This window comes from Cucurbita maxima, unplaced genomic scaffold (assembly GCF_002738345.1).
Source record: "Cucurbita maxima cultivar Rimu unplaced genomic scaffold, Cmax_1.0 Cma_Scf00095, whole genome shotgun sequence".
In the NCBI taxonomy this organism is placed as follows: Eukaryota; Viridiplantae; Streptophyta; class Magnoliopsida; order Cucurbitales; family Cucurbitaceae; genus Cucurbita; species Cucurbita maxima.
The window spans coordinates 50,888-68,384 of record NW_019272111.1 but is presented as its reverse complement, the minus strand read 5'-3'; the positions used below and the strand labels follow the sequence as shown (position 1 = coordinate 68,384).

Below are 17,497 nucleotides of genomic sequence, written 5' to 3'. Positions count from 1 at the left end.
AATTCAAGTCAAAACAATAATCAAGTAGAACATGCAATAAACATAATAATAATCTTGAAATTGAATAGGAAAGAGTTAGAGAGAATGACACCGTAGTTTTATAGTGGTTCGGTCAAACTCGACCTACTCCACTCCCCAAGCGCCTCTTGGGAATTTGAATAAATAACTTTTCCGACTCTTTCCACGGATCAGAGCCAAACCGGTACACCGCTCTTTTTACGAGTTCAAGAGCAAACTCAATCCTTTCAACGACTCAGGATCAAACCGATACAAGTATTTGAGTTTGATAATAACACACCACAACTCTCTCAAAGAGTAGATTTACAATTTGGGATACTGACAACTATTTCCTCACAATATAATAATAATCCCTCTCAAGAATAAGATGAAAAGAAATAAACTTGTAAGCTTGGAGAGAGCAATAAACAATGGAGACTTTGAACAAATGAGGATTGAAGAATGTATGTAAGTTGTATATATAAAAATGTGGGGAAGATGAGTTTATATAGAGGAGAAAAGTGGCAAAATGTAGGATTGAATATTGACCATTGGATTGTGTTAGGAATAATGGAAGGTGGAGATTAAAAGTAATTAAGTAAGAAAATTTTCTAAATTCATTTATTTCAAAATTTTAATATAATAGTAATATAATATAATAATAATAAAAAGTTATGTGAGTAACGGTAAAATGTAATTCAAAATTTATTATAAATATAATAATATAATAATAATAAAAATGATGTGAGTAACTACCAAAATTTTAAAATATAATAATATAATAATATAATATAGTAATAATAAAATTCGATGTGAGTAACGGTTATATTCAAATTTATATTTGTAAAAACAATTTTTATTTAGAAATGTAATAATAAGAAAAACTCCACCATGTGTTACTCTTCCAATATTATAAATGTCATACTTTGATATATTTTGATTTGTCCATCATTTTGATTTTGTTGCCACATCATCACGTCGGGTATGTTGTCTCGACTCTAATTTCTTCGTTTTAGCTCTGATTTGAGTAATTGAAAAGTTGTTGTAATCGTTATTCCCGACCTTATACTGTGGACAGTTCAAAAAACTGAAAATAGTTAATAATTAAAAGTAGGTTTGTTATCATCAAAACATCAATAATTAATTCATTGAAATTAATTAATGTGAGATCAAGGGCCAATAAGCCAACATGGACTGTGTGTAGAGAGATACTACATCTCTAGTGTAGCCGAGAATGAAATGGTATTTTTAATGATAGGTCCTACTATGCTACATGTGTTTGCATTTCACGACTCCTAAGAGAACGAAATGATGTTTTCATTTATAAGTCCTACCATGTTACCTGTGTTTGCATTTCATGACCCCAATAGTGGGTCACTTACTGAGTATTTCTCAAAATACTTCATTCACGTGCTACTCTTACATTTGAGGTAAAAGAAAGACACCCCTATACGAATGATGAAGATGACGTGTGAAGACCAGGGAATCAGTGTAAGGGTAGTTGTTGTTTTCTAGTTTTTGGATATATTATTCATTCTCGTTTCTTATATGTTTTAGGATTCATTTAAGGGTTTTATTTTAACATGTAAGTCTATGACATCATTTATAAACTTTTTAAAATGAATGTTTTTACATAAAAAGAATACATCATACATATGGTAGCATCTCTATTTCAATAGTAAAATAGGGTCGTTACAAAAATAGTGTTCCTAACTTATATATCCATGATCTTTCCCTTAATTAGTGAATGTGGGACTCCAATCATTCTCAATAATTATAGTTGAACTTCAACCATTCTCAATAATCCTAGTCGCCCAAGTAATTTGTTTGAGTACATAAGCTTATAGCTGATGAATAAGCCATTCAATTCTCACATATACATTTGCAATTAATTTGCATCTATTTTAAAAACTAAAATTTGAAAAATCAAATAACAAACCAATGAGATTTAAAAAAATTAAAAAAACGTTGGAGGCTAATAAAGAACATTATGTTGAAGGTAACAAATTGAAAAGTCTTCCCTTTGAAATTCTTAAAATGTAGGCTTTTTTACCACCTTGAAAAAAGAACATTTAAAGTATCTAAAACCAACACCGTCTTAAACTGTCATTTCAGCTCCAAACATAATGACCAACACATCTAAATCTTAGTTGTTTCTTAATAACTTAAGAAATTAAGAAAGAGAAAATAAAGGAAAAATAAAGTACCTATTTGTTTGTTTCCTTTCAAGTTGAGACGTTACTTTAGAAATGCGAGATTGTCTTTTCATTTTAAGTTTCAACCAATTTTTATTTATGGTAAATTAGATTTGAACTATTCAATAAGATTTGATCAAATTAAATTGTGACTAGCTAAATTTAAAACAAAGTTTCAAATCTTCTAAATCTTTCATCTTGGAAGTAATCAAATTCTAACGTTATCTTTTGGTTGGTCCAAATTTTGTATAAGGAGGTGTTAATTTCTTTTATTCAAGGGTTCTCGCTTCAACAAAAGCTTGGATCCTTGGATTAAGGATTAGGGTTGCCTTATCATATACCACAAGTTACGCATGAAGCCTTGGATACAGGTTCAAACTGAGTCGATTGGGACGTATGAAACCTTGTACGTAGGTCTTTAGGTTTATGTCTTGTATCGTAAATACTTGTAACACCCCAAAGTAAGGTTAAAAGTAATCCAAAGAAACCAAGGAAATGAATCAAGGCATTTAAACAAAGACGTATTATACTCTAAAAAGTAATTTTAAGGATTTAAGACGTTTGAAAAATGATGGTAAAGGAAAAGGAAACCAAAAGACGAAAAATGACAATTTTTCAATTTTTAAAGAATTTTTCTAGATTTTTAATTCCTTATCTAGAAGAAATTTCAAGATACTGAACACGAGTAAGAAAAAAAAAATCTTTTAGAAAAATTTTGGATTTTTTGAAAAAAAAATTAATAAAATATTCTAAAAAGAGCAAATTATCAAAATACCCCTTAAATATGATAATTACAAAAAGCCCATTCTTCCAAGAATTAGAATTTGTACGGTGACCAATCTATCAAATCTCAAAACTAGCAGTTGGATTTCATCTAAAATTGTACACCATCTTGAACATTCACAAATTATCACATCTAACTGTCATAATTCAAATTAGAAATCGGTAACTCACTTATCAGAGAGGATATTTCCGTTAGATTATCTAAAAAATTCAATCTTCAAATCACGACGATTCTAGAGGTTTCAACGTCGGTGGAAACTTCCCTTCTAAAGTCTAAAGTTTGGGCAATAGTATAGAACAAGAATCGAGCAAGGTCGAGCTCCCAATCACAAGTTATAAGCGTTTGCATTTTGAGCCTCCTACTTTCGGATTTCTTCCAAATTTGAGAGTAATTCTCCAACATTTTCTTTCAAACTTGTTCTTCTACCGTTTCTAAACAAGATTATTCACATTCTATGAAAAAATTGAGTGTTAAAAGTGCCTAGAAACTATTCTCCTAAAGTCCATAAACCCTTAGGTTGAACCAAAATAATTTCATCCCCATTTTATTTTCTTTGTGGAGAATTCTTTTGAAACTCTCATTCTCGGATTCCGATTCCTTTAAGATTTTCTTTCAAAGAAGTTCCTATTAGCCTTAACCTTGTGTTCTAGTCTTAACTATAAAGACTTTGTCAAGAAATTTATATGCCTTGGAACACACCTAGGAGGCTTACATGAGAAACTTCTATGTCGTGGAAATACACTTAAGCGCTTGCATCCAACGATTTCAACAAAGGTAGAGTTCTTACTCTTAGATTAAGTACTTTATATTTTAATTCTTAATAAAACAAAACGGTTTCCAATGCTTCCGCGGTAAGGATGAAAAGTTTTTCCACTTCAAGTGGGACAATATGGTGTCTACTGAATCTAAACATCATCCATGGACGGCGACCCTATGTGTCAACCAGCTACTGGATAAACCTATTTGGTCTCATGCTCCCTCTTAGAAAAATGTTTACTGCTCAATGGCCCTATTTAGGAAACCGTTGATCACATGGTTGGGGTATGCACTACCCTAATCGACCTATGCCTATCTAGATAGAATTTGTACCAAAGTGGAATGGATGGTAGAGACTGACAACACCGTTCATATTTGTATTATCCCGTATATAAAGAAATTAAAAAAAAAAAAAAAAAAAAAAACATGTGAAACTTCCTATTTATTTTTGCAAAAATATCTAGTCTGTAAATAAAGAAATTGAAAAAAAAAAGAAAAGAAAAAAAGAAAAAAAGAAAAAACCATGTGAGATTTCCTATTAATTTTTTGCAAAGATTAGAACGAGAATTCCCTACCCTAATTTTTTTTCTCGTTTTTAAAGTTTTCAATAAAAAAAAAAAAGTATAATTGGACTAGAAATCCTACTTTATAAATAATATTTTTTAATATACATTGAAAGTATATCTATACTAATTAGGACAAGGAATTGACAAGACATAGACGAACAATATAATCTTGTCTCCGAACTTATTTATCTAATGTAGAAAAACGCTCTCCACTCACTCCTTCATAAGTGTCACCAAGAACACCAAGGGGCGCGATGACTTCAAACAATATTCAACCACTCCTATCTACTCAACATTTCTACATTTGGATGCAACAAATTGAGATACATCACTGGTCAATAAAAATGGTAAACGAAGCTGCATACATTCCTTGCGTATATACATGAAATGTCAATGGATGGTCAAAATTTCAGCTCCCCTTCTAGTTATCAAAATAGTGTGCTCAAACTGAGCAGCTGGACTACCATCAGCTGTTAAAGTGGTCCAGTTGTCTGGCCATGTTATGCAGTCAATGCCTCCCATCGTAAGAATTGGTTCTGCAGTGAACAAATTAAAACTACCAATATGAAAGTGAAATAAAATGGTCGGTTTGGAGGGTATGTATGCTCAATTAAGTGCCATAAAAGAGAGAACAACAAAAATTCCTCTATTTGCAAGTTTGAACTTTTACATGTACCATCTTCCTAGCTTCATAATCATAACTACTAATGAATTTCCCCACATGAATTCGCTTTCTTACCCTCACTTACTCTACCCTTCTGTGCACAGTGGTTTCTCCTTCCAATTAGTTTCTTCACACACAAGAAAGTGCATACATCTTAGAGAAGAAAATAGAGCATAAGTTTCGAGACAAAAGGGTTTCAGTGTCTTAGGAAGATTGAAAATGAAAGAACTCGGGTTTAGATGGACCGGACCAATTTTTGGTTCATCACAGCCAATAACTGACCATGTCACAAGCTTTAAAAGATAGATCTACGTCAAAGGTGGAATATCAAGACAAGCAGGAACTGACAGAGGGAATAACAATGTGTCCAGCGAAAGGAATTAATTTTGAGTACGGAGTCCCTATTCTTATGTGCGTATATGTTTAACTAATTTTAATATCATTTGGACAGTATTTTGGAGAGGGGGTGTGATATGATAATCCTAGCCAATTGGATCAACCCTCAATAAATGTATTGGATATGCAAACCCCAAAATCACAATTTTTTTTTTTTTCATTCCAAAGGATTGCCAACTCTTGAAAATTTGATCTAACAATCTTAGGAAAGTATAAGAAGAATAATACTATTAGATCCAAAATATCCAAGAACTTCAAAACGATAACAAATCACCCTAAGGAAAAGTAAAGTCTAGATTACCTTGTTGATGAAATCACTCCAAGAATTTTTTTTTGAGATTCAAATCATTCCGCAAGTAAGATCGATCATGTCAAGCTTAAATGATTCTAAACATGTAACCTAAACTATATAAAATTGCAGAGAAACTTAGTCCTTGCCTAAAAAAATAATAATAAAAGGCACAAATACTCCTTTTACTCCATTTTTCAAGTCTACTTTACAAAGATAACATATATGGTTTTATATAGCCTCAAAATAAAACCCTTAACCTTCCCTGAGACATTTCAAGAATGGTAACTTTCATACTTTATGACTATAATTAGCTAAATATAACTTTTAAAGTACATCTAGCTTCAATTTCTAAATGGCTGCGGAGATTCTCCAAGAGCAAACTAGTTTGCCACGCTGCATTACTGAGAGCATGGAACTCGTGTCCACAGGGGGTTTACTTATTATTGCAGATTTAGCAGCTCGAGATATCCCATGATTTCACATTACCAAGTGCAGGAACTTGTTTAGATTGCAGAATAAATTTCTAGAAGGATACTTAGAGAGCTGGACTAGTCTTCCACATACTCTTATCCTTGTTTATCAAGCGGATGCTCTGGAATGGGCTATATGTTTCTCATGTTTTATTTGGACATACAGACCTCCAAACATACAATTTCTTCTTTTTCGTTTCTAAATAATCGAAATATTTTGGATGAATCTAACCTCATGCTTGATATGAAAATCCTAGCAAGTTGAATCTAAGAATTCTCATAAGTTCAAGATATCCAAACGCTTAGTTCACTAATGCAAAAATCCCCGAATCAATTTGATTTCATTTCAAATGATTGCAAGAATTTGATCTAACTAACCTTATTGAAGAATAAGACCTTCAAACCTAAATATATCCAAGAACCTCCATCACCCTAAGGGAAAGTAAGACCCGAATTATGTTATTGATCGAATATCTCAAGACAAAAATGCTTATTTGAGATTCGAATCACTCTAAACATGCAACCTAAACTATATAGAATTGCAAATAAACTTAGCCTTGGCTAAAAGAAAGCACAAATGCTCTTTTTACTCTATTTTTCAAGTCTACTTTCCAAAGATAACATACATGGGATTATATAGCCTCAAAATGAAGACCTTTGACCTTCCATGAGGTATTTCAAGAGTGGTCTCACACTTTATAACCATAATTAGTCACTAGGTAAGTGTAACCTTAAAGTAAATAGTCTTAAAATACATTAATAAAACACCCTAAACTCTAAATTATCATCCATAAAAAATTTATGCTCAGTGTCAATCTTCAAGGGTGCGCCCATTCATCTTTGATGATTTTATCATTCCAATAGTTTTGGAGGATGATTTGTATGGAAAACCAAGTTTTACAGATTCAACGGGTGCTACATTTTGGGAATTTATCTAGAAATAAATCATTCTACTTTTCAGGGGATGAATGTGCCGATGACAAAAGTTAAGACGATTTTTATCAGAAAGATGGTTTCTTTGCTAATCTATTTTTAGTAATTACTCTTTCAATATTCAAACCAAAGAGGGGAATTTCTTCCCTTGGATTTTCTAAGGAAGACTGACCAGTCTTCCCTTTCTTCCATATTTGACCCCATAACGACGACTTCATTTCTTTTAAAACGAAAAATAAAGGAAAAGGAAATTTCCTTCGTGCAAATGATGTCGTAAAATCTATATCAGTTTTATTCAATATTTTTCCTCTACCTTGAACCAATAATATATGCCACATTACTTGGACAAATTTTTACTAAATTTATTACAAACATCAGATGTACAATGCATTCAATTTGTTAATTTCCAGCCCAACGAAAAATTGATTTTTCTCCCTTTATCCTAAATAATTCAATGCAGTGCCTAGGAACAACAAATTTACCCTTCTATCAAACGAATAAAATAAATTTTCAATTAGATGCTAAAGGTAAGCGTTAGCAACAGATTCTAAAGTTGCATTTACACTAAAAGGCAATATTGGATTTTAGAGCAACAAGGGTCGACTACTCACCAATTGTAAAAGTTTGACCTTCGACCATATGTCCAGGTTCCTCATTGCCTGGCCATACCGAATAACAATGAGTTACAAAAAAAACAGACTATCATTTAGGTAAGATGCAAGCAAAAGGATCCCCCAAAAAGAAGAGAGGACCACTTACGGTGGTGATATATAAGTGGTTCAGAGTGAAATACAGATCCCACACCATGCCCAACAAAACGCTCCACCACCCCAAAGCCATATTTTTCAGCATGCTCACTGGTAATTGTGCATAGTAGATCATTAGGAACAGTGTAAATTGTAGAAAAATATCAATCTTTCAACGTAGCTCAGATAAAATTAACTAATGGCACATATACATCTTAGTATAGAATTTTGGAACATTAGAATTTTTGTGGTCATTTTTTGAAATTCCTACTCAGTTCTTTTTCTATGAATACTCTCCCTGTGATGTGAAAATTAAAAGGTGGTTTGTTATTTCTTTGTCTTGGAAATTTCCTGTTCTATACTTCATCATTTTACTAAAAGTACCCTATAAAAGAGCCTGTGTGTTTAGGATTCCTATCTCTGTTAGTACCCATAAAACAAATTGAGAATATATGAAATACCTGATTCTCTTCCCAATTTTCTTAAAACTAGCACCATCCTTGCATACAGCAATACCTCTCTCGAGACATTCCTCTGTAACCTGAAACACCAAAAGAATATAAACAATAAAGGGGAAAAAGAAAAGAAATACCATAAAATAGAATACTAGGATAAGTATAGAACTGACATATGTACAGAAGATTGTTTCAGAAAAAGAGAGAAAGAAAGAAAGAAAGAAAGAAAGAAAGAAACTACGACACAAGATATGAACAAGTTAGTCAAAGAAAATCTTTTCTTTTTTCATTTTTTCTTTATCTATTTTACATGAAACAGAGATATAATCAATAAGGAGCATCCTAGGAGGCTGGGGTGAGGGGGCACAAAAGCTATAAAGAAAGGCAAATGATAAGCCTAGCAAAGAAGTCGTAAAGGTCGGTAATTGACAAACTATGAACAACCTTCACTATAAAGTCATTCATTATAAAATAACTTATTCTGAATTTTTTTTTTAAAAAAAGTACCTTCACTAGACGCCTCATTCCGTCACTTACATCTCCACAAAAATATGTCTTCGATGTGTCTCCATGATATCCCTAACATTTAAGGGGGGGAAGTTAGCCATCTCAGGAGAGAACTAACACATACGTACTGCATGTCAACTAACAAAAAGTCAATGAATTGGGGCAGGTCTCGCATAGAATTGTGCATACAAATTTTTTAACGCAAGGAAATTTTCTGGGAACGTGATACAATATGATTGGGAGATTTAACCCTAACTTGTACCGTACTTCATTTTGAAGTCCAACATATCAGGTTGCTATCCCTAGGAGGTGAAAGCAAGTTTTGCTCTGAGTATATACATGATACCCTCTTATATTCATTTAGACTGGAACAATTACATCAATGTAAGAGAAACTATTTTTCAAGTTGAATACAACCTTTTGTCATTAAAAATGATACTCATAAAAAATTAAATTAAATCCATGATTCCACATTTTCCCTTCAACATTTAAAACCCCTTCTTGCATATAGGCCGTTCCTTGAAGATATTCTATGTAACTGGGACCCAAACATTTGATGAACAAATTTAACTTCAAGGATGAACAATTTTGTTTTAAGACATGTCCAAGGGTAAAAACTTATATCAGCGAGATGGTTTCAAACTTGCAAGATAAAATCAAAATCAGATCCAAAAAATAAAATCTATTAATTCCTAGAGGGGCAATTTTCTAAATTATGCGCTGACATGTGTTGTTTTTGATCTCAGGCTCAGGATCATAATTTCATACACTTCTTCGTGACATCAACGATAAGCTAAAACTGAAAAGGCTTTCCCCTGCACACAAACCTTATTACTAAAGCTAGAAGTAGTGACAAGAATCAAACTTTTACCATCATTCCTTCGATGTTAATTAAACATTATTCTGAAAATCTTATTTATCAATGTGAGAAATTTCTTAATCCCAGATTTGAATCTCTTTGCTTGGTTTGGTTTGAAGGAAAACCCACTCAGGTTCATGTTTTTATTTTGTTTTGGAATTATGGCGACTAAACAGTAGAGAAGTGGCTTGCATGAGGAGAATTTTTATTTCTTTTCTGGTAATGCTTCCACCAAAGCTTCTTTCAGTGGGTTAATAGTTCTTGCAAAGCTGAAGAGCTTTTCAAGGAGTCATGTGCAAAAATAGCTGAAGTTTAGGAGTTTGAGGGAATCAATCTATTTGGTTACCTTGTGGTTGGTTTTGAAAGGTTTGTTTGTTGGCTGGTGATCTGTTTTTTGTTTTCTTTGAAAGGGTTAAAGTAGCTATCGATTTTCAGTGTTTGGTGGAGGCCTTATTCATAGTTTCATCATTCATTCGCAAGTTGATAGCACTCATTATGAGTTATCCTTAGGTCTGGCTTTATGTTAATTTTGAGGTTGAAATGATGAGTTTCACGAGTATATTTGTCTATTTCTATAGGAACAAACTTAAGTGTTTGTGGAGAAAGCTGAACTAATTGGAAATGATTTGGAGCTTTAAAATTGAGAGAAGTCCTGCAGGCCGAACTCCGGAGAGGATAGCAATGAGACGCCCTCCCGAGAATGTTAAAGTCAAGCTAATCTATCCGCACATGTGGTGTTGAGACACTACAAACCAGCTTCCGTCAATTAAAAACGTGCATGCGCATGGTTTCAAATTTTCTTCTGTAGCATTGAGATACTCCTTTGGGTGAGTATCTCAACACTACGATTTGGGATCATGGAAATTAAGAAAAATTGGGACAGCATCAAAGAGGCTGCTCCTAGCGTCTAGACAATGCGGTAAGTTTGCCTATATATTCAACATTTTTCAGCCGATTTTGGGAGATCCTTTTTGGAGAGAAAAATCCCTTAATCAATTTCTACTCAATGTTGAGGGCTAGAAGACATTTTCATCATGTTCATAATAAATATATAAAAGCATACAACATGTTCATCATGCTCATTAAGTGATAATAATCCAACCTCAGGATACTAGAAAGCATAGAAGGCTAATGATCTACCAAAATTCGCAATCATGCATGTGGAAGCTATATAACTGTAAATAGAACCAAGTGGTAAACTCTTCACTTTATCTAAGCACAATTATCACGAGACTATGTCAAACTAGACTCCTAAGCATAATACTCAATCATTGCCCTCGATCCTAATTGACTCCTACAAGTATTTCTTAGAAACTTGCTCCATATGGTTACTTACTTGATTGTAGACTTCCTGAGCTTGTTTCGAGTCTTCGAGGATATTTCAAATTTCTTCAAATTTCCTCAATATGCCCTAACCGTTGACTGTACGGTCATCTTTTCCAACTTGCGCGCTTGCCATCCTACTTTGCTTCTCTCTCTCTCTTTTTTTTTTTTTTTTTTGGGAAAAAAGTTTATTTTCGGGTTGTTACAAGCAATGACATGCGAGACGAGCAGATTCAACCTCGTCTACGATGAATTGCTAAGGATTAAACTTCTTCACTTTGATAGCCAAGGCAATGGGATGTGCATGTACTTGAGAGGAAGAGTGATTGAGATGACAATTCAATCGTGCAGAGAAAGACGGATAGTGAGACACGTTATTCTAGCGAAGGCTTGTCTTTGGAAGGAAGGTAAGTCCAATGATGATGGCAGCTAGGGTTTGAAGAAATTCAAGGCTCTGATACCATGAAGATGTACGACAGAAAGGTATTTCTTATGCATTGAGTGATGAGGAAATCTTTACATTTATAAAAGAGATTTCTCAAATCAAAGAACTAGAATTAAGTAGTCAATCTAAACTTACTTGGAAATAAAATATACACCAAATATACAAGGAAACATTCTTAACAATTCCTAATTCATAGAATATACAAAGGCACAATCTTAGCAATTCTTAATCCACAGCTGAATCAATTAAGCTTGATTTTTTACGATAGTTATGAACTTGCAACTTCTTGGCTTATTGGCTTATGGTGTTTTTATTTTGTTCAGGCCATCGGTGCTTAATTAACTAAAACGATAGTTCAATTGATGAAATTAACTCCCTATGTTTTCTCCTCTTGAAGTTTTCCATTATTTATTAGTTATTTAGTTCCTTCATTCTCGCCAATTCTAGCTTCTCTTATAAATTTGGAGTAGTTATGTCATCAATCATGTGGAATGTGGACTCTAAATCACTGTACTAAAACTTGACACTGTACACTTGCAGTTTTGCATGTTAAAAATATCACACAAGTTCTCTTTGCCTTTCAAATGAAGATATTGGAGAAGTTCTTGGTTCTTAAATATTTATGGCTAATCTCTACAACATTGTTTTTTTTTTCTTTTTCTTTTTCACTCCCTAAGAGTTCGTATCCCTTGAACATTTACTCATTTTAATTTTATGAATGAGAAATTGTTTCTTGCTAAAAGAAAAAAAAAACAACCGAAGTGACATTTTCATCATTACAATTTTTACTCTCCTTTATTTTTCCTCATTTATGAATTGGGAGGAACCATAGCTTCCAGAATATAGGTTTGCAGAATGTAGAGTAAACTAAATCAAACATTTAAGTAGATTCCAGAACAAAGAGGTGCAAAAACTTAAAAAGAGCACTGCCGCTATTGCGACAATGTTATATGTACGACAATAAGCAGGAAACATATATGGAGATGGACGAAAATTTAGAATGAGAAACAATTAAGAACATACATTTAGGTAGACCGTCACATCAATGTTTATTATATCACCATTCTGCACAAAAGAGTAACTGTTAGTAAAAACATGAAGTTTTTGTAACTATTTGATAAACAAAAAATGGAACCTGTAATTGACGAGAGTCTGGTATTCCGTGACACATGCACTCATTAACTGATGTGCAAACACTCTTTGGAAATCCCCCGTAGCCAAGAGGTGATGGATAAGCACCAGCATCAATAATCATCTGATGCACTGCTTTGTCAATTTCATTTGTTGTTACTGACGGCTGAAACAAAAATATTGTGCCAAGAGAACTCAAAATGTCATTTATCATTTAACATCCACATCATCCTAATATGATGTCAAAAAAAAAATTAAATCAGAAACAATTGAACACTATGAACAACCAGGGTTCCCATACCAATGTACTAGATGATAAAGCAACTGATATTGAATGTAGAAGCCAAAAACATACCCTAACTAGAGTTCCAGCATAGTCTAACACACGAGCGGCAAGCTGACATGCAGCCCTCATTTGAGCAATTCCTTCAGAATCATGCATTTGATACTCACTTGAAATTTCTGGCAGTATAGAAGAACCAACATAAGGAGGTTTTTGAATGTGTTCAGGGACAGGGAGACGTGGAGATACTTTCCCACGCCTCAATGGTGGTATCTTTCTAACTTTTCTCACAGTTTCAAGCTTTTGCTCTCTACATCATAAAATAAATAAACTATATAGGTAGCTACAATGAAATAATATGCAAATTACAATAAAAGCAATGAGCTTCAAGAAATGACATCGTCATCGCAATTTTTATTCATAATAAAAGGACCTGGGTAGCCACATAATGCACCTATAATTGAACTGTGATTAGGCATACTAAGACTGCTTCTTTAAATAAAATCAACAAATTTAAGAAAAATAGGACAAGAAAGTATGAATACACTATTTTTAGTAGCAGTGGTATCAGACACATTCAACAGTCAACACGAAGGCGTATGTGAACATGCAAGAAACAACTTAACTGAACTATCGGCAATTCATTGCAGGATTCTCAAAACACAGAGGTCCCTTAACTGAACTACTGAAGGAAGACAACAAGTGAAATTGAAGGTTTTAAGCGTCCTTTGATAACTTGAAGAAAGCCATGATGGAAGGGCTAGTGCTAGGAATCGCCAATGTACTGTGCGACCCTTTGAGGTCGAGACAGATGCCTCAAATCTTGCTCTAGGGGTGTCTTACTGCAAGACAGACACCCCATAGCATACGAGAGCAGAAAACTAAATGGCAGAGAGGAAATATGCCATCTCTGAGAAATAGATGTTACCTCCTTCGAGAAACAGTATCTCCTTGGAGAAACAGTACCTCCTTGGGGTCAAGTTCCTTGTCAAGACAGACAATAGTCCCATATGTCATTTGTTCAACCAACCTAAGTTGTCTTCTTAATCGGCTCTTGGCAAGATCATGTGGCAGAATTTGACTTCTAGTTCGAGCATAAATCTAGGTGAGCAAACTAGGCCTGCCCTAAGCCGAAAGTATGAACATGCAGCCCTGTGCATGTTGACTCACTTACAAGCCAGTAAGTTATGCGGGACAATGCAAGATGACATCAAGGAACATTTACTCAAGGACACAGCCACCCAAGCCATGATGTCATTATCTAGAGAGGGAAAACCCCGTCAGTTTTAGGTTGAGAATGACTTACTCCAAACCAAAGGCAACGGAATATATGTCCCTAAGTTAAGGTAACTTGAGAAGACTTCTACAGAAAGAATGTAATGACACCCCATGGGCAGTGGGTGGCAGCGAACCTACACCCTACTTAAACAGCGGTATTACTGGCTTAATCTTTGAGATGAAGTTATGCGATTCACAAAAACATATCTTATTTGCCAACAAGATAAAGTCAAAAGAACCAAGATTGCAGAACTGTTGGAGACCCTTCCAGTCCCATCACGACCGTGGGAAAGTTCTCTCGACTTCATCACTCACTTCCACAAAGTTGGGGAATTTGAGTCAATCCTCGTGATTGTTGACAAATTTTCGAAGTACATCACACTCACTGTGACCCCGGTCATGTCCCCCTGAGATGATAGCCTAATTGTTTTTCAAAAATGTTGTCAAGCTATGAGGTGCGCCGACGAGCATCATAAGCGATGAAGATGGACAATTCACTGGAACATTCTAGACAGAATTGTTTAAGTTGTTGGATCAAATTTAAATATTTCTTCAAGCTATCACCCCAAATAGATGGACATATCGAAAAGTTCAACTGTATTCTTGAAGAATTTTTGCGTCACTTAATCGAGAAATAGAGGACTTCATTCAGTAACTCCGCGATCGCCCTCTAAACGATGCACAATAAAAATAAAAATAAAAAAAGGGCCCCAAATGTTTGATATTGTGCAGTTTGGCTTCAACTGCCAACAAAGTTTCTCGACTCGAAAGACCCCCTTTGAGGTAGTGTGGGGAGACAAGTCATATGCCTCGTGTCATTGACTATATGCTGGAAAGAGCATGCAAGCCTATAATTTCACCAAAGAGTGGAAACAAACTTTTGAAGTAGCATGCGCTTACTAAGAAAGAACATCTTGATAGAGGAAGAAACGGGCATAATCAAAACGCATGCCACTAGAATTCTAAGCTAGTGACCAAGTTCTGATCAAGATGACGTTAATCTTCGAGAATTAAATAAGCGTATTACTGGCTTAATCTTCGAGATGATATTATGCAATTCACGAAAACATATCTTATTTGCAAACGAGATAAAGTCGAAAAACCAAGATTGCAGGACTGTTGGAGCCCCTTGCAGTCCCATCACAACTGTGGGAAAGTGCTCTTGACTTCATCACTCGCTTCCCCAAAGTTGGGGAACTTGAGTCAATCCTCGTGATTGCTGACAAATTTTTGAAGTACGTTACACTCACTGCGACCCCCAGGTCGTGTCCCGCTGAGATGATAGCTCAACTATTTTTCAAAAATGTTGTCAACCTATGAGGTGTGCCGACGAGATTCATCAACGATCAAGATGGACGATTCACTAGAACCTTCTAGACAAAATTGTGTAAGTTGTTGGATCAAATTTAAATATTTCTTTAAGATATCACCCCATATAGATGGACATACCGAAAAGTTCAACAGTATTCTTGAAGAATTTTTGTGTCACTTCATCGAGAAAAATTAGGCCCAAATGTTTGATATTGTGCAATTTCAGCTTCAACGGCCAACAAAGTTTCTCGACCGGAAAGACGCCCTTTGAGGTAGTGCATGAGACAGTCATTCATGTCTCATGTCATTGACCACCCATATGTTGGAAAGAGCATGCAAGCCTATAACTTCACCAAAGAGTGGAAACAAACTTCTGAAGTAACATGCGCTTACTTAGAAAGAGCATCTTAACAGATGAAGAAACGGGCATAATCAAAACACATGCCACTAGAATTCTAAGCTAGTGACCAAGTTCAGATCAAGCTGTGACCAATACAATTTCGATTCCAGTACAACAGGGATCAACGACTTGTGCGAAAAATATGAGGGTCTAGTCAAAGTCATTGAGAAGGTTAGCAAGACCTTATATAGGCTTCAATTACCTTCATGGATGAAAATTCATCATACTATCTGTGTGAGTAATTTGAAACCATATCATTCTGATGAGGAAGACCACAAGCACAATAAAACGACACGACCTTCGATCACGATGAAGAATCCTATTGAGAAGGAAGTAGACGAGATGTTGGCCGAGCGAATGCGTCGAGTCAACAATCCGCAACAAAATGTATAAGAATTCTTGGTAAAGTAGAAGGAACTCCATGATGCTAAGATTAGTGGGGAACGTGTTGAAGACTTGAAATTTGCCACAAGTCACATTGTTGAGTTCAAGAGAAGACGATTGATAGGGACGTCAACCAATTATGTGGGGGAAGATGTCATGGTCATGTTTGTCCAAGGCGTGTTTCCCATGGCCACATGTCCACTTCTTGCAAAAGTGATGTCTACTCTTGTGAAAGCTAATATGTCTCAAAATGTACTATAGGGAGATGCGAGTAGTCGTCAATTCTTCTTACTCAAGTCATATGTTATCAATGTCGTTGTTTTCCCTTATTTGCTTGCTAACATAAAACACAGCTTTCTAAAATTTCTTTCAAAACGTTTTCCGAAATCTCTTTACCCATGTTTTTTCATAGCGGAGCTAAAGGCTTGAGTATACTTCGCCTGTGCGAACGGTGACCTAAATTTGAGTTGGTTGACTTACTCATTGATGGGAGTGAGCGTCGCACAATCACTTTGCAAGGTCCATGGAAAGTGCGATCGTGAAACTTACTAAGTATTTTAATACTCATTCCTACTCTTCTATGTTTACAAACGGATCATAAACAACTGCTTGACGGTGCGAGCATGCAGAGTTTAAATGTCTGGCATAAAAACTTTAACATCATCATAGGCTAAGAAGCATAAAAACTTTAGTTTGACTAGTATCTAGTGTGATCGTGTCTGACAAGTGTTAGACACTTTCACACTCCCACACTTTTTGCACATGTACACTTGTTAGCACAATCAATGTATAAGACACTAGTTGTACAAAATCACTATAAGTTCAACATTTGTCAAACATGTATTGAACATTTGTTAAATATACTAAAACACATAGTAATACAGGACAAAAATAATAAATTTTGAACGCAAAACAGATTAAACTCACTTTAAAGCATATAAATGCATAAATAAATTTATTGACTATGAATTTTTTTTTTAAGGTATAAAATGATCAATATTTTAAAACATACATATTTTAATCAATATCGTGTTTGTGACCTAGATTTTTTTTTTTTTTCAAGAAATCTATCTTCATGTCTGTGTCGTGTCATGTGTATGTCGTATCCGAACTTTCTCAAAATCAATCTTGAAGACTTCCATCCTTTTTTTCCCTCTTATAGTTCTCAAAACTTTCATTAGCAATCAACATTTGATCTATGATTTTCCTACCAACAATAAAGCTCATTGAGAATTGAAAATGGTACTAGGAAGAATAGTAGCAAGCACACATATCTCTCATTCATAGTAGCAACAATGACCCCCTCCCCCCCCCCCCCCCCC

At 34.6% G+C, this 17,497-nt stretch overlaps 1 protein-coding gene across 2 annotated transcripts in view; it reads right to left on the bottom strand.

Moving 5' to 3' along the window:
• Positions 1-4,460: 4,460 nt before the first annotated feature.
• LOC111472984 (methionine aminopeptidase 1B, chloroplastic) overlaps positions 4,461-17,497 on the bottom strand; it is a 15,626-nt gene continuing 2,589 nt past the window's right edge. Inside the window, exons 3-10 of one of the 2 annotated variants that reach the window (XM_023118588.1) lie at positions 12,875-13,112; positions 12,524-12,685; positions 12,412-12,453; positions 8,762-8,833; positions 8,261-8,340; positions 7,813-7,910; positions 7,665-7,712; positions 4,461-4,834 (exon numbers count right to left, since the gene is read on the bottom strand). In XM_023118588.1, the coding sequence (XP_022974356.1) occupies positions 4,689-4,834; positions 7,665-7,712; positions 7,813-7,910; positions 8,261-8,340; positions 8,762-8,833; positions 12,412-12,453; positions 12,524-12,685; positions 12,875-13,112 (886 nt within the window). In that variant the 3' untranslated portion in view covers positions 4,461-4,688. The remainder of the gene's footprint in view (positions 4,835-7,664; positions 7,713-7,812; positions 7,911-8,260; positions 8,341-8,761; positions 8,834-12,411; positions 12,454-12,523; positions 12,686-12,874; positions 13,113-17,497) is intronic. The other variant, XM_023118586.1, reaches the window with a different exon arrangement.